The sequence below is a fragment of the Epinephelus moara genome, chromosome 8, assembly GCF_006386435.1.
Source record: "Epinephelus moara isolate mb chromosome 8, YSFRI_EMoa_1.0, whole genome shotgun sequence".
Taxonomy (NCBI): Eukaryota; Metazoa; Chordata; class Actinopteri; order Perciformes; family Serranidae; genus Epinephelus; species Epinephelus moara.
In genome coordinates this window covers 16677870-16702236 of record NC_065513.1, presented here as the reverse complement: position 1 = coordinate 16702236, position 24367 = coordinate 16677870, and the positions used below count along the sequence as shown (strand labels likewise).

Genomic DNA, 24367 nt, shown 5'->3' with positions numbered 1-24367 from the left:
CGAGGTCTTGGTCAGGACAGTGATCTGTACAGAGGGAGTGCTGTGTGTTATTGACTGTAAATCTGCTTTGTTGTGGTGCAGCCAAATCACATCTCTGCCATAATAGAGGCACTCCTGTGAAGAGGACATGAGCTGTCCCCATCACGATAAAAGCAAGCCCCCACTCTATTTTATTGTCCTATCTTAATCACGAGAGACCCAGCTCTAAAGAACAGACCTGAAATTTAGACACACAAAAAGCCCCCCAAAAAATCAACAGTTCAGTCACAAATATTGTTGCTTCTCAAATACCATTTTATTTGCTCTATCCATGTTAGAATTACTTTATTAATATTGTTATTACATATAAGTTCCTTCTGTACTGAAATATGCTATACAAAATTAATCTAATCAAATCAGAGATGACATTAGTCAAAGTGACCAGTACAAAGGTCATCTGAAAAGCCAAAACGATGGCCTACCTTGGTCTAGTAGTTGTCATATCAAGAGTTAGAGAAGTAAGAACTACAGTTGAGAGATGATGACAAAAGCTTGTGAAAGAAAACTAAAAAAAAAAAAAAAAGTCCAGTACAAATATTATTTACAAAGTGAAAATGAAAGAAAGCATATCCTTATATTATTTACAAAGTGAAAATGAAAGAAAGCATATCCTTGTTTATAAGACAGATGAGTTGTGAAAAAAAAAGTAGTTTTCATAACAACAGACCTGACAGGCGGTTACCAATCCTGATCTGGATGTTGGTCAATCAAAAAAAAAAAAAAAAAGAAAAAAAAAATTAAGCGATTAATCTTTGCTTCCTCTCAACCTGTAAGTAATCAGACCTGAAGGTTTACAGTAGCACCCATTGGCTTATTGGTTAATTGTCATTTACCAACAGTATTTGACCCCTTTTGTGAACACAGGCTCAAGTGTAATACAGGTATTACAAATACCCATAACAACATTATTCATTGAGATTTCTCATGTCATTCTGAGGTTGTTATACAGACCAAAAAAAACATAAGAGAAACGAGCCATTCATGGCATGCAGGAGCACTTTGACATTTTTTCAGTGCCTTGATGGAGTCATCAGCTGGCTGACGCTTTGTTTCTCCTCACTCAGCATTAAAGGGCAAATCGACAGACAACAACGGATCCAGAAATACCATGCAGACAAAAAGATAAAGTTAAGACAAGAACAAAACATTCCATCCATGATGGAGGCCTTTAATGCTGAGCCACGTACGCTGATAACACCCACCGTCCATTCATGATTCAGCTTGAATGGAATGGAATAATGTTTCTCAATAACTTAAAACACATTTTCATTTTTAACAGCTTCCTGAACTGAAGAGGAATCCACACCGGCTGTGTTAATAACGTTCACCATTCAGTCCTGATTGGCATTAGTGGTATAAGTCTTGATCAGAGCACAGACCGTTAGCTGCTGTCACAGTCATTATATTCTCATATAAAAAGACACATCTAGAAAGATCTGATTTAGGTACATAAGCAAGATCTGCAATAACTACACACAATAAGGTGGAGTCAGTGATTCCGGTGAAGGTCTGCTGATATTTGAACACCCAAACAAATACACCCCTCCCATCAGTGTTTCTTCAGAAGCTTCCCTGTCGCTTCCACTGCCTTTTGAGCACGGTCACACATGAGCAAAATTAATACTGGTGAATATTCGCCACTGGTTCACCTCCAGTCAGAGCTAGCAAAGGGGCAAATGAAACATTTGTTTCCAGCAGCAAAGCAAATTCACATTTTCGCATTGCGTGAAGTTCGACTTGGTGAATTTTAACCAGGAAAATCAGAGCCTTAATCAATAGCAAAGTAGTATGTGTGATGAGACAGTGACTGTTGCCATGTCTAACCAGCCAATATTGTGTGATATTGGCCATGACAAATATAAACTGCCCCATATGAGAGATGCTGCCTGGCTGGCAGTGAGACAGGAGACAGGCATGAAACATAAGAAAAAGGAAAATGGACCAATAACATCATATTTTGCAGTATCTATTAGCAAGCTAGCTAACAGTAGCTAGCCAGCTAGCTCGCTATATCAGTCATGTCAGGCCCCCGCCCGCATTCAGCATGCATTTTATCTCAGCAGGCCTGCATTTGCTCATGTGTGACCACGCCTTTTCTCTTTATAAATCCATGAGCATAAATACTCCTTGTTGCTGATTGGCTGGAATAGTGTTCTGTAGCTTGGTTTGTTTCCCCACTTGAGAGCCAGTGTATGAACACTAGTTTTTTCAGCGCACACACACAGAACACACAGGTGGTGCACTGTGAAGAGATATTTGCTGAATTTGAGAAAAAGCGCATTGGACTAGAATCACTGACTGCACCTTTAACTTGGTATCTTCACACCCAAAGATTCTCAACACTGGGTTTCATTATAGTTACTATATCAAGGAGAATACTTAATTCCAAGGGAAAAAAAAAAAAAAAAAAAGGGTAGATATTTTGTCCACAAAACCGTCCAGCATTGCATTTTTCTAAAAGCATCCAGCTCATCGACTACAGCGTACTGATACTGATCTTATAGCAACAATACTTCCGAGTTTACCTTCAAGTAAGAAGCGTGGGGACATTTTGAGTGTGACGAAATAACCCACACTCATTGGTCAACGATACACAGCTGCAGCCTTTTCACTGGGTAAATGAGCTGCTGACTGACTACGCCCCATCTTGCGTCATTCTCCTGTGGCGTGTAACATCAAATTGTACCATTTTCAGATTAAACTGAGAAGTAGAGACTGAATACAGCTAACAGAGCTTTGGAGAGGTTTCTAGATGGTTTCTGAACAGAGTTCTTTGTGTGTCCAACCCCTGCTATATATTATACTAAACATTTGGCAACACTGGCACAGCTAGTTAACGTCAGTTTGTCGTGTACAGTTCTTCAGTGACAGCTGATACGTGCAAATATCATGTATAATATAAAAAAATATAATAAACAGTACTCCAAAGAAAAGGAAAAAAAAAGAAATTCATGGTGACTGTAGAGTGTAGGGTCGACTCTGACCTCACAGTCAGATGGAGTTCAGCTGGACTGGAGAGAGTCTGGTCCACTTCTGGTCCAGTTCAGTTTGTAGCAAGGCTGTTTCTCAAAACCTCAAAGCCTCAGGAACCTCTCCGTTAAGAACAGTGGACCATGTCTTTCTCAAAAGGCATTAAAAATGTGACACACACACACACACACACACACACACACACACACACACACACACACACACACACTCTCTCATATACTGCATGTACACATGGTGTGTTATATGCGCACATGCCTACGTCCTCATTCATTCACGCACTTTCATGATGTGCAATTTTCAACGTAATAAAAATAAAACCTAAAAGCAAAACAAAACGATGGGTACGTGTAAGTTCACAGCTGCAGCATGTGGAGTGGATGGTACTGACAGGCAAACTGGAGCTCCGAGGGGGAGAGGCGCTTGATGATGAGAGAAGACTGCCACCGAAACCTCAGTACTACACAGACAAACACCACTTCCACCTGCATCACTTCACAAAAAAAAAAAAAAGTTGTACCCCTTCATCATCCAACCTCTACTGAAAACCACTGCTTTCTTCTCTCCTTCCCTCTCCACCCTTTTTTCCCCCAGCTCTCTCTTCTACAAGTTGACCAGCTCGTGTGCAACAAACTGTTTGAGTCTCTCCAGGTATTGTCCGTAGAGCTCCACGTCATTGTGTCCTGCCCCCTCCACCCAGAGCGGCTCCACGGGGCGCTGACAGCGTTCATACAGCGCCAGGCCGTGGGAGAAGTCGATGACCTCGTCCTCTGTACCGTGGATCACCAGCACCGGTGATGTTACCTTGGAAATCTTGTCGATGCTTTGGAGTGAAAAGATAAGAAAGCAGTGTTAGGGAAGGAATTAAAACGCAGAAATAAATACAGTCAGAAAATATCACACATAATTGAGTTATAGGGATCATAAACACTATAACAAATTTAAAAAATGTTGAAAATTCACCAATAAAAGGGAGCTGAAGCAGATCTAGTTTGCCAACTGACCAGCAGAGGGAGCTATTGAGTGTTTTTTTTTAAGTGCTGTCACTTAAAGAACATTCCCTGTATTAATTTGAAGCATCTAAATGTTTAACTCCATGTTTGTGTGTCTTTTCCTGATGCAAATTCACTCATGCATTGCTGTGTTTTTAAACGCATGTGTGCTTTGGTTATTTGAATATCTGTACAGGGAGGGCGTGTGCCTCTCTGAATGTTTGTGATGTATTCAGTCTGGCTCTCATGCATGCCATCTGTCCCATACAGTGACCTCACTTTGGGAAGGCGTCGAAGCAGTAGGTCTTCTTGGTGTCGGGGAAGGCCACTCTCATGCCAGAGGTGAGCGGGGAGTGGAGGATGACTGCGGCGCTCTCATAGCGAGAAGCCAGGTCCACGGAGGGCACGGTGCCAATGCTCTGGCCGTACACGATCACGCTCTCTGGCCGGATGCCATACCTGCGAGGAGGACACAGAATATCTGAGTATCACGCTTTTGCTGATCATGAGCAGGATATTTACACGACTAGCAGCTGAACATATTCGGGTAAATCTTGTGTGCTTTTCCAAACACTGGCAGGCGTCCAGTTAGGCCTTTTGTTAATTAGAAAAAAGCAGCTTGGCTGGCAAAATCAGAAAAGCAAATGTTGTAGTTTGGAATCCAACAGTTGGGTAAAGTAGATTTTCTTTGAGTGCTTTTTAAGGTAAAAGAGGAACTTCTGGCCATCACGATCTATTGTTTAGCCTATCAAATTAAAAATACATTCACATTGCCAATTAGTCTCCCATCGTTCCCTCATTTCCCCCACATGCTGCTCCATAAGCAAACACACACCTGTGCACTAACTGAGACTTACTCATGCTCTATTATCGGCTGAAACGTCATGCCACAGTGACTCAGTGATTATATGGCCTCCTAGAACAAGCGCACAAAGATGGGACACAGCCACGGTTCAGTGGCTGTCTGCTGCTTTTTTTCAGAGCAGCTGAACAGAGTGGACCACCGCTGTAGTCTCGTGATTCAGGGGGAAGGAGGGGGAATTGGAGCAAAACAAGCAGAAAGAGAGCAAAAAAAGACACTGATACTGGACTAGGGGTGAGGGAGAAAAAACAGAGGAGAAGACATTCCACAGCTGATTACGGAGAACGTGACCCACTCTAGCAAGCGAGCAGTCAGCTGACAACCTGAAACCTAGTCTGAGAACACTGCATCACTGTCTGTACTGCTGCACTACTGATAGCGCATAGTACACAGCCACAACCAGCCTGGGAAAAAAAAAAAAAAAAAATCACTGCCCTACTCTATTATTAAAATTAGGAACACTAACATTACAGGCTTAACAGTACAGCCTCTGCTACTGCAGTCCTATAATACACAGTGATGAACAATACATGAACACCAAAGTCTGACACCACTCTACACTGCTGTGATGGATTATTATAATTAGGAACGCCACTAACACAAGTCTAACACAACCTTTGTAGAGGACCCATCTGCAGAGTAATGTAGTCCTGCTGCTACTGCAACAGACTTAAGTGCAGGCACATCCACTTCAGACATAACATGAATACGTACATACTCAGACACACAAGTCATTAACAGGAATATATGCACAGTTTACTGTTGGTGTGTCAGCTGGCCTTCAGCGGGTATAAATAGGGGTGAAAATACTGGCACGGCATGTTAAAGTGTTACTGTACACTGTCGGGTGCTGTGGCGTTAACAGCACCATTAATACTCAAGGTTGGCTGATGATAATATATACAATACACGGACTGAAAGATTAGCTCAAGTATACAACATAATGTGGCTGGTGAGGGGAAGTGAGGGACAGTAAGGAGGAGACCACAGAGATAGTCTTTTTCCAGACAGCATCAATAATAACACTGTCCGATTAGAGACTAACAGCTCCTAAAAAATGTGCCACAAACATTTTTGTTTCAACATTTGCAAGTAAATGCCATCATGCTTTTGTAACTGGCCACATTCAGAGCATTCTTGATGATCCGTCGTCAGAATAAAAAAGCTTAACCACTGTTAATGAGAATCCACTTTGATCCAGTTCAGTTTATGGAAAAGCCGTTTCTCAGATCCTTATAAGCCTTGAGGGATTTGAAGTTTTGATCATAATCATCTTAAAAAAAAGCATAATTTGTGAAAATCTTTGCAGGAGGCTTAACAGTGTTCTTTGGTTAGTTAGATTCCCACTATTTCCTGGTTCAGTGTTTATTGACTAATGGAAAGGAAAGGAAAACGTGATAGCTGACCCTTTAGGCCAGACAAGATTTAGTTAAGTGACTTTCATGTTGCAAGGGTTAAATGGACAGTTTACCCCAAAATAAAAATACACATAGCTATTTTTCCTCTTGCCTGTAGAGATGTCAGCCTTCTCTCCAGTATATCGTTACTAAATGGCACTTGGCTTGTGGTGCTCAAAGTGCCAAAAAATATTTTTGAAAAACTCAACAGCAATGTCTCTTTCCAGATATCATGAACCGGTTACTCAAGATAACTCACAGACCTTGTTGTGAGCTGTTTCATGTAGGAACTATTTTCCTTCTACCAAACTACACCTGCCAATCCCATCACTGCACAGAAGGAAGTGTGCATCTACTAATGGAAGACATGTTTGTGTCAGCGTGAGATGTAAACATTAATGGTGTCTTCTTTGGCAAAGCTACAACATTAGCTAGCTCAGTAGTGCTAGGTAAGCTAGCAGTTGATGCCTGCTTCCTTCTGTGCAGTGATACAGTTGGCGAGTGTACGTGGTGGACAGAACATAGTTCCTACATAAACTGCTCACAACAAGGTCTGTGGATTATTTTGAGTGACCAGGTCATGATTTCTGCAAAGAGACATTGATGATGAATTTTCAAATGTATTTTTTTGGCGATTTAAGCACCACAAGCCAAGCGCTACCAAGTTACATTATAATGGACAGAAGGCAAATATCTCTACGGCCAATATCTCCAACACTCGACAACTCACAACAAAACTAATCTAGGTTCATAAATAGCACTACACTGTAGTGCTGGACGATTATGGCAAAAATAATAATCACGATTATTTTGATTGATATTGAAATCACGATTAATAAACACGATTATTCATTGATTTCAAAACTCCACCAAAACTCAACTTTAATTATAACTTAAAAGAACAGCCAGAAATAAATTAGTAACAAGTAAACAAGTAAAAAAAATAAAAATAATAATAGTAAATTAAAATAATAATAGCAATAAAAACAATAAATAAAAATAAATACTAGGGCTGACCCAAGTTCGATAGCACGGGATTCGATTGTGAAAAAAAAAAAAATCGAATATTCTTGCTTTTTTTTCCTCCCGCTTTTTTGGGGGGGACCTTGAACGCAACACCATCTCCGACAAGGAAATAGAAAGCCCAACGTGCAATGAATGGAGACCTATTATCCTGCTTGAGCACAGACAGCTAAATTCTTTCAACAATGTGACTCAAAATAATGATAAAATAGATTTTATTGATGTAAAATAATATGCTGATGGTGACATTTTCCACCGGTCTGGTGTCAGTGACACATGCTGCTCTGAGTCGCGGATTTGTCTGCTTGCGCTGCAGTGCGCACCGAGGGTTTTAATTTTTAGTGTTAAATCAAAAGTTAAACACTACTTATCAGCAACCAGTGTTTTTTCATTTGTGAATATTTTTATCTTAATTCTAGGGTTGCAAGAAACTACCTTTTCGCCATAATTTGTAAGTTATTAACTTTTTTAGACTTTTTTTTTCCAGCTCATGTTGCCTTGGGGGGCAGACACGACAGCGTGACAATGACAGATGACTGAAGTTGTCCTACCTTTCTTCTCAACCAATGGCTGCCTTTCTGCCATGTTCTCAATCGCTCGCTCCACATATTATTGATCCACACACGTCACACGCTTGCTGCTGCTGCACATAACACAGGTGCATTCACTTACATACACTCCGCGCCGTGCGGCGCATTAATCGTTTTTCTTCGATTATAATGTTTTTATGATCGTGAGAAGCCAAAATCAAAATCATGATTAAAATTCGATTAATCGTCCAGCCCTACACTACAGGTAAGAGGACAAATACATGTTTTTGATTTGGGGTGTAGTGTCCCTTTAAGCTCAGCTAACAGACATCTTGTAAGGTTGTAAGGTAATGACAGAGCTTCAGGACAAGAGACTTCCAGTAAAATCAAACCCACTCTTCTCTTAAGAGTACTGAACTATATCTTAAAAGACAGACAAGTAACAGAAGATGTCGAGCAATAAATGAGGTGATTGCCACTTTAGGAATTAATGTTCAATATTAACTCCTCCCAGAAACGATACAAGTAAATGGCTTGGTACAAGGGTTTGTTTGGTTGCTTACTTCCTTAACTCATGACTGCTGACAGACAGCATTTGATGAGAAGAAATGATCAACAAATCTGAATGAGTGGGCTTAATTATACTTCACAACTCCACCATAACGCTGAAGACTGCACAGTGTGACCTTTTCACTTAAGATTTAGCTTACTTGTCACAACAGTTTGTTATTTGTTTGCTGTTGTGAACAGCTTTATCAGTGTAACCCTCAAGTAGACCTTTATCAGCTACCTTTTACTTATGCTTATCTCCACGTGTCTATGCTTATCTAGTCAATGTTCTTTGCCACATCAGGCCACTAGAGCCTGGCCAATCCTAACACACATAAACACTCACCACATGGGTGTCAATACAATGTATACAATGCCAATATAGAGAGGGAAAACTGAAACCATTTTACAGCTTAGTCATCAGGTGATGGGATATAAGATACCGCAGCGAGGCTTTCCCCAACTTAACCTGGCACGCTTTGCTTACATCTTTACACCTAACAAACATTGTGCAAGTGGCAGTGTTTTGCTTGAGGAGACATGATAAATAATGCATGGCTTGAACCTGTGACCTTCCACTTACAACAAGGTCACTCTAACCGCTAACCCACCCAGCTATCTTGGCACTGTTAGACAGACTGCTGTGTCTTCTGCTTACACATTCAGGAAAGGACAGTTGAAGGGCAGATCTGCAGCTGCACTCGTCTTAAGACGACACCATGACAGGCTTTGACCAACCCAGTTCCTCACAAGACACAGCTACCCCCCAGACCGGCCAGCGCAAGCCTGCAATTTACTCCATTGCATTTCAGCTTGAATAGACCTCACCGAGCCATTGCCAACCACGCTCCATGGTTACGACCCTCCCCCAAACCTTCATCAATTTAGTCTCCTGACACAAATCCAATCTATTATGCATCACATCCTCTCCCGTTTCCCAATTCTGTCTCTCGCTCCCTCTTGGCTGCCCACCTCTTGCTCCCTGAAGACCAAAAAGATGACTAATAGATATTTTAGGATATCCTGAACATATGTACAGGCATTTTTAACAGATTAGCGTACCATCTGCACTACAGCAGGGGGATTCTTCAGTTAGCACTCCGACGATCAGTTATCATGCTTAGCACCTCTTTACTCATTTCCTTCCATTGTATACTCACTTATACAGATTTGTCCCGAAAATAAAAGGATGACATCAATGTTTGTGGCTCAGTGACCACATACTTCAAAAGTCATTGACTATGTTTACATGAACAAAATATTCAGGTTCTTGACCTCGCTCTGAAAAAGACTGACTAATGAAAATGAATATCCCACTAATATTCCTGTTTACTTGGAGCCTTGCATACTCCAATTAACATACCCTAACATATCCTTGAACATGTCAAAATATGAAAAAGTGGAACTGCTTGTGTTGTTTTGCTTCTTTGCATCTAAATATGATTTTCTCAAAGTTTTTTACCAGTGGCATACTAGCCAGAGCCTCCCTCTTCCACTCCTTCAACCACCTTCTTGGAAATTAGCATTGCAATATTTGTGCATTTCCTAAAACCTGTAGATATCCAAGTCTTCCATGATGTTTAAAAGTCGGCGGATTTCTCCTTCCGACCAGAAATATTGGCTTTTCTTTTGGGCAGGCATCTCTACCCCAGCTTCGCAAACTGTTGGGGAGTTGGTTTGTGTACAACGCATCCAAACCGCAGCAAACCCCCCAGATGAGGTGCATTTTTCTGAATAGAGACTGCATCTAATACCAATATCAGCATGTCCCACATCTTAATCAAAGAAAGCTTCATTCAGACAAAGGCCTAATTCAGAAAATCAAACTGGAATATGCCATTTATATGACCTGCATTAAATTCAGAATATTGTCATGCTTGGAATAATAGTGGAATATTAGTTTGCATTTAAATTAAGTCATTGAGACTTAATCAAATATCAAGATGTGAGCATATTCCTTACATAATCAGCAAAACCATCACTAAGCTCTGCTCCTGTTTCTCAGTCAGGTGAGCGATTGCGCTCCACCCAGCTCACACACACACACACACACACACACACACACACACACACACACACACACACACACACAGCAGCCTTTGTCTACCTTTGGCCATCAGCTTAACCGCTACTGATATCCCAAGTAAACAATGCGTAGACATGGTGGGTTGCCGTTCTGTGAGAATTTCCCCTGACTATTAAACGTCTGACAAGACAAATGGCGTTTCGATTTGAATCAATATCATGACTGACCGGGAAGTGAGTTTTTCTGGTTTGACTTTATTGGCCATAGTGTGGTAAGACCTTCGTCTGAAAGCTCATTGGAAATGAGTTGCTAGGCTACCGCTCAATATTAGACTAGCAGGATTGACTGCTGGCCCGCCTCCATCTCAGAGGGAAAAGAAAATGATACAGTGCCATTCTGTAGTGGAAAACACACAAACACACACACTGGGTCAAAAAGAGGAAGTGGGCTGGTAGTTTTAGTCAGCTTGGTCACTCTTATGTCAATAAACTCTTTTTCTCATGCCTGATATCAGCTAATGCAGACTAATAAATAGTACACCTCCTGACTCATTCGTCTCTAAGTATGTCTGATCATTAGTATGATAATGGAGGCCGTGTGAGTGCGTAAACATGCTGACTCATACAACTGCTGAATCATCTGATCCACTCCCTGCTCAGGTGAAGGGAGTGCCTCATCCACCGTGGCTGAACAAGAGAGCGCAGAAGGAGCTGAGTGTCCTGTGTGTATGCCTGGCTGAGCAGCCGTGGTTCGACTGCTTGCAAAGGGACAGGTGGCTCCCCTCTGTCATATGACTGCGGAGTTTAGAGAAAGCAGCCTACACAAGCGTGTCAACACTCCAGAGGAGGCAAATTTGCTGACTGCTGAATCTTACGGGAGAAAAAGACTGGATGACACAGAAAACAGAAGCAGAGAGAGACAGACTCTGTTCAAAATGTCAAACAATCAGAAAAAGAAGACACTGCTGCAGTACAACACGCAGAGACAGTGAGAGAGATACAAGAGGCGCTCTCTTCTTCGGGCTGTGCGTCTGATCCAACATGAGAGACATGCGCAAGGGATGTAGGCAGCCGACTAATGTGGGGCCGTGCAGAGAGGCCTTTTGATGTGATAAACACAATCTAGTTGATTCATGCTTGGCAGGGTCAAAAGGCTGGGCTGTACTGTCTTTCTATCAAACAGACAGTCAATTATGAATCTGGCACAGCCCTCAAACCCTCAGACACAAACAATTAAGTCAGAAAGGCAGATAATACATGACGCTAGGGGCCTTATCAACAATAAACGCTGAAGATTCTAGGAAAAAAAGGTTATGTACATACAACAGCAGAGAAGTATGCAAGGCCAAACATATTCATTAAATTGTGCACAAGATTTCTAGCATATTTTGTGTTAATAAATCCCTCGTTGCTTGTATTTTGCGCCCATGAATGAGACTTGAAGTCCCAAATTTAATAATTCTAGTGATTAACTAGCAATTAGCTCTAAGTGGTTGTGAGAAATCCTTAAAAACTGTCATTTCAATCTCTTTGTGAAAGAAAGTTGCAGCACAGTATTAATGTTAAACTAAAGTGCCTGTTGAGCTGACAAAACGCCAGGGGGTTTGAGGTTTTAGCAGAATTTCACCAGCCGAAAAGAGTCTGATGCGTGGCAGAATAAGCAGTCATTGCAGACAATCCTGACAGCAGACCATTAACGCACTGTAACTGGAGAGGCTGCAGAGCTCTCACAGACAGAGAGAGTGACACGGACATGCCAATAAAGGATGAGGAGACTGTTGCCAGTGATCAGGTATCACAACCACAAGTTCAACAATGACGCTTGTCATTTGGTTAAGCCAAATATAGCATGCAAAATAAACTTGGGGAATTAACCTAGCTTATTTAAACTGTTGATCACAGGTTATAAAAAGAAACGGAGTACAACGTCACAACCCGGATGTCTTCGTGCCCAACCCTATCATAACAAGTGCCTCTGTGTGCCTTAAGGCAGCCATTCCACATTACATAATGTTGCAATCCTTTTTAACCCTTTGACAGTCTGTCCATTTTTAAGCCTTAAAAGTCTCAAATGTTTAGGTTTCTTTAAAAGTTATATTTTTACATCAAGTTATTCTTATCTTCCAATTCAATGTGGCATCTGCATTTTATTCCAATACAAACAAATGAGGAGATTTCCATATGCCTTCATTCGGACAGACATGTTTTGTTTGTCATGACAAGCTGGCATTCATACTTGCATCTTGGCTTTCGAGAGAGCTTTACAGTCAGAAAGCAAGTTGAGACTTCTTGATTATCAAATTGTTTCCTTGTTCCTGCAAGTTTCCCCATTCGATCTCGAAGAGCATTCTTACCTGATTACCTACAACGCCACGTGATACAGTGTCTGAATGATGTTGAGTTGATACCTGCTCTGCCCTTATTTAAAAACAGCTGATTAACATTGTGTACAGAACAGAAATGAAACAGTTACCGGTTTCATGATAAGCCATGGTACACTTACGAATGTTTAGTGTTATCGTTTTTAAATGTTAGTTTGGTTACCCCACTTTGAAAACCTCACAGTAAATACTATCCAGCATCAACCAAAGCTAGCAACAGTCTCCTAGACATGAGTGCGCAGGCGCAGCATGCAACGTGGGTTTGTTTTGCTGATCCCTTGTTTAAAGAATGGGCGTTCAGCGGGCAAACCCAGTGGTGCTACTGGCTCCTTGTCCTAATCTCCAGGAGGACAGACACTAGAGCAAGCATTTCAAAGCAAACGCACTGCGCAAAGAAAAAACGCATAGTGCTGCTAATTTTAGTTGGGGTGTGTGCCCCATACCCCATACTATGACAATACTGATGAATGATCATTTTGGCCACTATAATCATAATATGAAATTTTTATACTGTTTCATCTCTAGTAGTGAAACAGGAACAGGTGGCAAACCGCCACCCCAACTGACAAGGTGTACAGGTTTAGTTGGTCTCTAGGCAAATTAGGTCATGCACATAAAGATTTGGATACAATGGCAGTGCTGTTGTTCAAGGACAAATATAACTTCTTCAGTAAATCAGCGAATATTCTGTTGACTAGAGTCACATATGGCTCTGAGCATCACAATGCGATCACAATTCCATCATACATAAAAATAGCTTGAACAATGCTTTTTAGATATCATTACAGTCTAAATTACACAATGCAAATAACCTCACTAGTGGGAACAAGATGAGTTGTACAACAATACAGTGAAAGACCGTAGAAATGATCAGTAATGGTGAAACACTGGAACAAAAGTATCTCTCCAGTACAGACAGTGGAGACAGAGCCCCGGCCACACCGTGTGTAGAGGACAGACAGGCAACCATGCAAATTTTTATCTAATCTACATAACTGATAGGGCTGGGCTGTGTGTACCTTTAAAAGGTATCAACTGACATAACCCAGTATAAAGTAGTAGTGAAACTTCCAGTCAAACAATTCCTGTATTTGATCATTTTTGTACCCAGATCTAGAAAAAATGACTATTTGTATGGTTTTGTTCTCAGCCAATCACTGCAAGCATTCTTCAGTTTAATATGGTGAAGTTGAACACGTTGTATCTGACAGAGACGGCAGTTTAGCGTGCCAAGATGTCACCAAAACGTTTGAAAGTATGGCTATAACCTATTACAAGCCTGTGGTGTCTGGTGGCATTTTACAAAACTGAATGCCTCCATTCACATGATGGTAATAGTAAATGGACCTGCATTTGTACAGCACCTTTCTAGTCATCTAGTGACCACTCAAAGCGCTTTTTACACTACAAGTCACATTCACCCATTCACACACACATTCATACACTGGTGGCCGAGGCTACTATACAAGGTGCCACCTGCTACTCAGTTTTAACACACTTACACACCGATGGAACAGCCATCGGGAGCAATTTGGGGTTCAGTATCTTGCTCAAGATAAGGATACTTCGACATGCAGACTGGAGGAGCCCAGGATCGAACCACTGATCTTTCGATTGGTGGACGACCCGCTCTACCTCTGCGCCACAGCTCATGGTGATGACCAGTTAATAGATTGTCAACTATTAAAAAATCGCCAACTTATTTCACAATTGATTACAGTTTTTAAGAATTTCAGTAAAAATGATCCAATTCTAGCTTCTTACATGTTAATATTTTCTGGTTTCTTTACTCCTCTATGACAGTAAGCTGAATATCTTTGAGTTCTGGACAAAACAAGACACTCATGGACGTCATCTTGGGCTCTGGGAAACACAGATTGACATTTTATAGACAGATCGACTAATCAATTAACTGAGAAAATGACAATAAAATCGACAAGACAATAATTGTGGTGTGATTGTTGTGTTGGGAAAAAGAAGTATCATATGAAGTACTCTATTGTCTATTGGTATCAGTATCATATTAATACTGATATTGTAATTTTTTAACAATACCCAGCCCTAACAGCTGAGCTTACATACAAAGAGTATAGTCAACAGGTTTTACATCGACGGCAACAACAATCGTCTCCTGCCCCACACACAAAATCAAAGCATAATATGATATTATTTAAAGCATCTGTTCTGCTTTGCTAAGATTAAATGAAATTTCAAAGACAATTTCAGCGCCGGTCACGACTGTGTGGGAGCAGGAGATTCCTTGGTGTATCAACAAAAATAAGTAAGTGAGCTGGAAAATGAGAAAAATAAATAAATAAATAAAAAGCAGAATAACACAGCAGTCTTAAGTGCTTCTTCTCTTTCAAGTTGTCTGGTGCTGTGAATAGAAAGAAAGAGGAAACACTGGGTTTCAGACTGCCCAGAAGGCCTCTCTTATGCCTTCGTCTCATTTCCTCTCTATCACATTCAACATTGTAATTAAAGCTTTCGTAAAACTGTTTTGTGGCACTCGACGAAGCATGTTTAATTGGAAACACAAGTGTTGGAAAGATTTCATCTTTGAAGCAAAGGAATGCATTTGTCCCCGCACACACGTCGACGCAAGGAGACACAGAGTGTCTGGCCACCAGAAAAGCAGGTTCTTCTTCACAGCCCGTTTCCTGTATGCACAACCTTTATGATCAAGAGTTTCCTGTTTAACTTGCCAGCTTCCTTATTTAAAGGGCCTTATTTAGAGAAATCCACTCAGTGGGTTCTGTGAGATGTAAAAGAGGTGCAGTGAGCTTCACAGCGAAAGCCAGTAGCTAAGAAACAGTAGCCCTTTGCTGCCAGTGACCCTACCAGTGTTATCCATCAGCACTTTGAAACCTCTGCAGTGCCAACACCTTCATTTACCACAGAAAGAACATACACCCACATAAGCATTGACACAGGAGTGGCACTCCACAGAAGCAGCCTACTTTTTCTCTTTGCAGCTGATTTACACTGCTTTGGTTCCTCTCTTCCTGCCTTTAGTTTTTCCGAGCCAAAGTTCCCCTTCTCCTCTCTTACTCATTTGTTTGTCTTCCAGCAGGAAGTATACAAAAGCAACCAGGCTGAACTTTTATTTTCCCCCTCATCCACGTAAACAAAATAGCATGAATATGATGGACAAGATATTTCCACTCGTACTCACAGACGAACACTGTACAATCCTCCACCACATCCTGTTCTCTGTCAGAACAGGTGAGTGGCCACGTGCTTTATGTTTATGCGGAGAAAGGATATCGATCTTATGCGCTCTGTAGGGCTGGAAATAACAGCTATTTTCATTAACAATTTATCTGTCAACCTTTTCTCGAACAAACAGTGAACATTTTTCACAATTTTTCCAAAACCCAAGGTGACATCTTTCAATTGCTTGCTCCAAAGATATTTAGTTTATCATCATCTAAAATATTTGAGAAATTGGAGCCAGAAAAGATTCGCCATTTAGCTTGAAAAATAGCTAACTGGTTCAGCTCTACATACACGTGGCAAACCAGCCCCAAAGTCATGAAGTACAATGCCTATTGTGTCATAAAAAGGACAAAAGGAAGCAGTGACGACAGGGTTAAACATGGATAAAAGGAAGTGAGGGACATGAGGTTAATCTTATCTGGGGAGAAGAGTCCATGCCTGCAGTAAGCAGAGTCAGATCAGATGGAATTTTAGATCGTTATACAGATCCTCACAAAGCAATATCTATCTACATACAGTGTCATTTTTGTTGTCATTTAATTTAGTGTTTTATTAAGTTTTGTATGTCATGAAAAGAGAGTAATGAATGGAGACAACATGATGAAATTAAGAAAAAAAATGTTTCCAGCAGTTCACTTGTAAGTCTAGTTTCTAAATGACATGATTTAATATACTGTAATAGAGCAGGAATTCTACGGCAAATTCCTCTGGACCATCTGCGATGTAAAAGCACAAGTCATCGCTTATTTCATTATCATTACAAGACTATGATACAGATTAAAGCAAACACAAGAAGCACTGAAGAAGTAAGTTGTATCAGCTGAGAAATCAGAAGAAGAAGTTGAATATCGGCCAATAAATATCAGTCTATTCATAGCCTGCGGAGCAAAAAGATGCAGCAGAGCTCCCACTCACACCTACATATGGCTGGCCAACATAATCACAGAAAACACGCTCCTTATTACCTCCTACAAGAACATCATGTCATCCCAACTCAACCATTCCTTGCCATCTCCACCCATCATTTTATCAGGTCCAATCTAATCATCCCTCCACCCAGCTCCTGCTGTAAACTTTTTACATCTTCAACTCCTCCTGCTATTGCTTCGTGTCTCTGTGATTCTCCTAATCAACCTACAAGAGGCTGGTTTCTCAAGACTTTACATCAGCTTTTGTTTCACTAAGTCCCCATTTACTTTGTCAAACTTCCCCATAGCTGTCGCCATTCACAGTCTGAGGACAACAAGAAAGGTTGCCATTGTTGTTATTCACAACATTATCTCTTGCTACCAAAGCAAAGCTGTCAATGGGAATGACGTGACCAGGGAGCTGCTATTAATATGACTCTTTCCTCGTGGTTTACACAGCTGACAGCCTCATTCTAGACTGGCAATATGTAGAGGAATAAACTGCACAGGAAGGTTCTTACAGTTTCTTTACATTACCAATGTGTGTCATGCTACTTCCCTTTCCTCTTCAGCTCTGGGTTCTGACATAATTTGATGCAATGCATTTCAAGTCCACTTACGGGACTGTGTGCCCGGGACAGATTTAAAGCAACACTTTGGGCCTGTGTGCAATTCAATAACTCTAATATCAACGCATTCATCACTACTTATCAATCACTGCATCCTTTCTCTACAGGCTGTGCAAACATTTGTGTATTCCCCCAACCATCATCAATCATCTCTCCTTACCGTGACCGGAGTGCCTGCCAGGCGGCATCTACATCAGCGTACAGGTTCTTCTCTGAAGGTTTCCCAGAACTTGCCCCGTAACCCGAGTAGTCGTAGGAGAAGACGTTGCAGTTGATCCGTGAACCCAGGCCAATGTAGAAGCTGCTCATCTGACCCAAGTCCACTGCATTTCCGTGGGAGAATAATAGAGTGTACCGGGCGCTGGGTGAGCAGCGGACGAACATGCAGGCGATGCGGTTCCCTCTTGAGGTGCGTGTCATGAAACACTCGATAGCGTCCTTCTCACGGGACGAGTACTGCCAGTCGGCGCGTTCAGAGAGGTGCAGCGTCCATCGGCTGCCACTGTCATCAGACATGAGGCTGTAGGTGGGCTCTGGGGGCAAGAAGGCCAGCTTGGAGGCGATCTTGCTGGGGCACGGTGGACAACAGAACAGGCAACATAGCTCGCTGAGGGATAAGTGGTTCATCCTCAAAACACTGTGACAGGGAGAGGGAGAAAGGTTAAAATAGAAACAGATACATTTCATCAGCTGATTAAAATGTAAGAGTTGCCTTTGAGAACTAATGAGAGAAAAAAGGATGCAATCTCATCAAACAAGAGCATCTACGCTCTCTCAAACAACTGAATTTGCCTCTGCACTCCCTGCAAATTGATCACAAGGAGATCACCACGAGAGCAATTCCCCACAGAAGTCTTGAATGATGTCTTCTCTGAGAATATAATAACAGTTTGTCTTTGTTAAGTGGAAGAGCAGGGGGTTTCCGGGACTGGAGGCTAAGGCCAGGCTGCTGTCCTCTCTTTTTATACACTATCAATTCCCCTCTCCAGAACGCATGGCTCTCTTTAGCCAGGATTATAAAAAAGACATAGTGACTCTGATTGAGTGTTTGTTCTCTGGCTGCCTCGAGGCTCCACAACCACTCAGACAGTATTGACTTAAAAGGCTTTCTTTTTTTTCCTCTCTGCACCTGGACCCCTACCTAAGGCTACCTTTTAGATATTCCGGCTGCTTTTGTATTTCGCTGGCCGACTGGCACTAAACATGTCAGCAGAGCTCACTTTGGCGACACCAAAGCTGGTCAACCTAACAAAATATCCTCCAGGAATGCCTTGCACAAGTAATTTGACTCTGCATAACTACACATGCCCTTTCGAACAGGGCCAAAACACATCACTGTCAGGTTATGACAATGTGTTTAGGATTGGATTTCAAATGAAGGTGCTTGAGTAGGAACTTAGGCTACACCCTGCTATTACATCTTTCCAATTACATCCTAGCCTATGTGATCATGCAACAGCAACTCTCAGCCTGCAGCTGCTTTTTTGCCAGGACACACCAGCATATTACTAATTTATTTTATTGTAGCTTCTACAAGCTTTGCAGAGAAGCATCTTAGCATAATGTAGTGCTGTTTAAAGTGACTTACTCTTACTATGAAAGATGAAGCACATTCCTCATGCCTCTTGGTGGCCTGCTTCCCACTAATTTTCTTGCACACTTAAATTTTCTAGAAGGCATTCAGCAGATTTACTTCAGTTAGTTATTTTGCAATTTCCCAAACTTTTCTGATGAGGACATTCAATCTATTTGTGGTGGATTTGTTTATAATGGTCCGCTCCTCCTTTTGCAGATTTGCAAGGAAGTGGTCTAACCAGCTGTTTGACCACGTGTGTTAAAGCCTAAAATTCTTGATCACAGGTGACTTCAATACCACTTAATTACCTGTGTGCCACTTCTACAAACGATTGGCTGTGCCAGAGATGCTTGAGAGTGGATACTTTTGCAGCCACTTGTGCTCTGTGAATGCTACTTATACAAGATGCTGTGACATTCAAAAAGAGCACGCAGCAGCAGAATACATAGTGGAGGCTATTTGCTTCCCATATTCCCCAAAATAGTCCATAATCTGCCATCCGCGGAGACAGAATGGAGCCCCGCAGCGACTTACTGTAAAATGGTGGTGGAGGCTGCAATGTGTTGGGAGAGATTAGAATGATTCTGGGCTGGTTTGTGGACGTTTGATTTCCAGTGGCTAGACACAATTATTGCTGAGTGTGATGGGCCAATTAGCAAGCAACACTAAAGATGTTTCTTACAGAGTAGAGAAATGATCACAACATTACCTGGACGGCGGCTGGACGCTTGTTTTGTTTTCCTTTCTATTTTAAGGTGACAGTATTGGCCAACGTAGCCGTGGTCAGGTGTTAATATCTTCGCACCAAGCCAACTAACTTGTCTTCTTCACGACGCCAGCAGATTGACAACGTTATCCTCGGCAAGATTATCCTTTGTCCCGTGTCCTGTTTGTTGGCTATGGCACTTTGAGTGTGTATATCCCTCTTGGCACCACAGCTGGGAGTTACTATTAGCTAGCAGCTTCGTCCTCCGGGTCCAGACAGCCTCCGAAACTGTCGTTTCTTTTCTCTCCGCTCGGCTTTCTCAACATATGGTCCTGAATGATAACGAGGTCGATTCATTCAAAACGTTCAAGTCTATAGAGCTCAGCAGCGACATGGGTGAATTCGATAAAGGTCCAAAATTAACTAAATTCTTGTCACGCGTCCGTAGCGGTTTCAATCAGTTCACAGCAGTATCACTTGCCTCTGAAACATCACCGCTTTCGTTGTGAATATCACTCTGCTTGTTATCTTCGCTTGTAAGGAGGGAAGTGATTGACAGCTGTCTGAGCCAATAGGAAAGAGGTTAGTGAAACGAGCCCACCAATGGGAGAAAGGGTAGGCATTTATGGGCGGTTTCTTGGCGACGCCGCAGAGTGGTGACCTAATGTTTTGATTGATGTATAGAAGAGCCAACCGGTGATTACTATTGCGAGGCGCCGACCAATCATGTTCAAAAACGTTCAATCAGGTGACGTCATTGACCTGTAACTTTTTAAAAAAAGCGTATTTTTAACGTAAAAAAAAGTTTTTTCCCCTGCTCTTTCCCTAACAAACAGCTCTTTGGTTTTATAATTTTAACCACTTTTGAGAAAAGTGGAAAATTCGCGTTTTGGTTTTTACCTCAATGACGTTTCATGACGTGGTCGTACTTCTTCCGGGTTATCTTCTCTCCGGCATGGTATTCGGGTCCATATCATGTGTTTATCTAAAGATTGGAAAATAAGATGAGTTCTCAGAAGGGTAACGTATCTCGGTCGCGAGGCCAGAAGCACCAAAACAGCACTGCCTACAAAAATGACAAGTACGGAGCGACTGTACAAGTGAAGGTGTGTGAACCTTGAAGTAATATGGCGTGTGTAGCTAGCCTGCATAGATACTGAGCTCATGTAAAGACACTTTAAAGTTTTGAATTAACGTTACAATATGTATATCATTATAGAGTTAACAAAGTGCTATTTAAGACGAAACTATGTATAACTTTTGTTTATCTGAAACGACATTGAGGTAGCGTTGTTTAGAAATTATGTATAAAAATGAAATTAAGGAGTGTTTTTTGTTGTTAAGCAATGAACAGTTTCTCCTGCTATCATTGTTGTCAACGATAATGCATTTCCTTTAAACCCTGCCTTAACAACCCGTTGCTTTGTCAAAGCCATGTTATAACATTATTATTAATATAACCTTTCCATTATCTTAACTACAGAAGGCAAACTCAAAGATCCATGATGGCCTCTGTCAACATTGTAAGGGTGTTCTTGAGTGGAAAGTAAAGTACAACAAATACAAGGCACTGACACAGCCCAAAAAATGGTGAGTATACTTAGATACTACAGACATTCATTACAAATGTATCTGCACTGCAACAACTGCTTATGACCACACACATTTGAAATGATCAGATCTGTTACAGTCAATACGCAAGCTCAATATGGATTATGCTTACACCTTAATTTTTTGGTGTATTAATTTATCAGCCGAAACACTTGGAAGTTACAGGCTCACAACAGCTAAGTTTAGCTTCATAACATTGTGAAATTGCTACACAGGAAGAAGCTTCTGGTAAGGCTGTTTAAAAAATGTTAAGTCATCACTTTGAGCTGAAGTTTGAGTCTTAACGTTTAAGTTAAAAGGACGCATGCTTGTAGCAAACCAGTTGGCAAGTTGAGTGCATAGGCATTTTTCACAGGAGACATTTTGACATGCCACAGTAGGAACAACACAGGTGTAAATGATAAAATGAATGATGGCTGAATTCCATTTAGCATGCTTTGATTTCAGGATGCATGTATCCTGCATGCTTACTCTCTGTCACTCTCACTGGAGCACTTAAATAGAACAGAGTTAGTCTTATTAGCAAAACCTGTGCTTGGTGTTTGGTGTTGCTGGAGTAACTGTGGGTCCACAGTTCAGCAGGCACTCAGGAAAGCTCCTGATGTCCTGCAGATTTCCAGTTATCTCGTGCTGGCATGGCAACCTCTGCTTTATCAGTTGAGTCAGACTCGCATGGTCTTTGTAGATGTGTCACATGTTGAATATATGCAGTAGAGTGTTGGTGTTTTGGATTTGTTATTTGTGTTTCAAAGACAGTTGTAGTTGGTTCCAGTGTGAAAATGTATGACATTTGTGCATGCATGTTGTCTTCTTTCAGTGTCAAGTGCTCTCAGAAGACAGTGAAGGATGCATACCACATTGTTTGTAAGCCCTGTTCTCTTCAGCTTGAGATCTGCTGCAAGTGTGGGAAGAAAGAGGACATCATTATTCCGTGAGTGGTCCTGTATTGTGAGAGTGTGTGAATTTGTGTATGTAGATTCATACAGAAAAAGCATAAAATACTATAAAGTCACTTTGGACTGATCTTACTGAAATGATCAACCTTTCTGTTTACTAATGAGAAAATATGTCCCTATTAATAAAGCCAAGTCTGGGCTTTTCTTGTCCACATTGTTATCAGTGACTCATGAAGAAGCAATTCATATTAGATGTCCTCACGTTGTAGAAGACGATTGTAAAAATGTGTTATGTGGGTTTTTCATCTGAGGGCAGGGTAAAATCACATTTATGAAGCCAATTTTAATATTTTTTTTAAATCATTGTCAGATCCGTAATCATTGTCAGATCCGTACAAGAATTTCTACTGCAAGTCTGCCATCTTGTGGACAGTGAGATACATTACAACGGATTCTTGGAATTAGCTTAACTTACTGGCAGCACTTTAGCCTCTGTCTTTTCATTTCAATTTATTGCCCTTTACAGAAATTGTTTTCTTTTAACATTTTGGCATCAATTTATTCTCATATGTGATTTTATTTATTTATTTATTTATTTATTTTGTTCACATTATGAGGTTCAAAACAAGGCCTGAGGGATTTCTACTTTGCTCTTCCAAGATTCCAGTTGACACTGCCTCACTTTGTTTTTCTCCCACTGTGTAGAATAAACAAAGGGGACAATGAAGAGGAAGAGGAGGATGTTAAACAGGTTAAGAAAGGACGTGGACGAGGGAAGAAGGACTTGGATGACTTGGACAGTGACGATGATTATGATGACGATGACTTAAGTGACCTCGAAGATGATGATGAGGATTTCCAATGTGACTCAGAAACCAAGAAGGCGCAGAAAAAGTCTGATGTGCTTCCAGATGTATCCAGAGTCAAAGTTAAAGACTAACGACAGTGAAACAACAGTGAGAGGGTTCTTTTGTACCAAGTGGACCTTTTTTTTTTTTTTTGAAAAAAATATGTATATAAAGCAAGTTCACAAATCAAAGTACAGTGTAAGGTCTGAGATGTGATGATACTCAGATGAGCCGTATAATGTACTGCACATTCACAAACCTATTCACAAATAAAACCAGCTGGATATACAGTCAGGTCCATAATTATTTGGACAATGATACAGTTGTCGTCATTTTGGCTCTGTACACCACCACAATGGGTTTTAAATGAAACAATGAATACCTGCTTAAAGTGCAGACTCTCAGCTTTCATTTAAGGCTTTTTTCAAAAATGTAGTATGAACCGTGTAGGAATTACAACCATTTATTCACACAGTCCCCCAACTTTAAGGGCTCATAAGTATTTGGACAAACTAACATAATCATCAATGAAACAGTCAGTTTTAATACTTGGTTGCAAATCCTGTACAGTCAATGACTGCCTGAAGTGTTGGACACATAGGCATCATCAGATGCTGGGTTTCTTCCCTGGTGATTCTCTGCCAGCCCTTTACTGCAGCCGTCTGTACTTCCTGCTTGTGTTTTGGGTGTTTTGCCCTCAGTTTTGGCTTCAGCAAGAGAAACGCATGCTCAATTGGATTCAGGTCAGATGATATGACTTGGCCATTTCACAACATTCCACTTCTTTGCCTTAAAAATGTCTTTGGTCGCTTTTGCAATATGCTTCAGGTCAATGTCCATCTGCACTGTGAAGCATCGTCCAATGAGTTTTGAAGCATTTAATTGAATCTGAGCAGATAATGGTGCCCCAAACACTTCAGCTTTCGTCCTGCTGCTCTTGTAAGCAAGACAAGACTTCACTAGAATAAATACAGACGGTTTATCACAAGATGCAAACCATTGGTTAGCCTTAAAAATGGAAGGCCAGATTAGAGTTTGTCTGGAACAGCATACTATGGACAGATAAAACAAAGATCAACTACCAGAATGATGGGAAGACAAGAGAAGGAAGAAGGGAAGGAGCTGCTCATGATCCAAAGCACACCACCTCATCAGTGAAGCATGGTGGAGGTACTGTTATGTCATGGC

The 24367-nt window shown here is 41.2% G+C and overlaps 2 protein-coding genes across 2 annotated transcripts; one reads left to right on the top strand and one right to left on the bottom strand.

Moving 5' to 3' along the window:
- Positions 1–732: 732 nt before the first annotated feature.
- Positions 733–20342, bottom strand: abhd17b (abhydrolase domain containing 17B, depalmitoylase). Its single transcript, XM_050051686.1, has 4 exons — positions 19828–20342; positions 17703–18179; positions 4299–4478; positions 733–3850 (listed from the first exon to the last, which is right to left on the bottom strand). The coding sequence occupies exons 2-4, from the start codon at positions 18167–18169 to the stop codon at positions 3631–3633; spliced, it is 867 nt and encodes a 288-aa protein (XP_049907643.1). The 5' UTR covers positions 18170–18179; positions 19828–20342; the 3' UTR covers positions 733–3630.
- A 394-nt stretch (positions 20343–20736) lies between these two features.
- Positions 20737–23496, top strand: c8h9orf85 (chromosome 8 C9orf85 homolog). The gene is made up of 4 exons (XM_050051066.1): positions 20737–20930; positions 21308–21414; positions 22253–22366; positions 23037–23496. The coding sequence occupies exons 1-4, from the start codon at positions 20829–20831 to the stop codon at positions 23269–23271; spliced, it is 558 nt and encodes a 185-aa protein (XP_049907023.1). The 5' UTR covers positions 20737–20828; the 3' UTR covers positions 23272–23496.
- Positions 23497–24367: the final 871 nt, after the last annotated feature.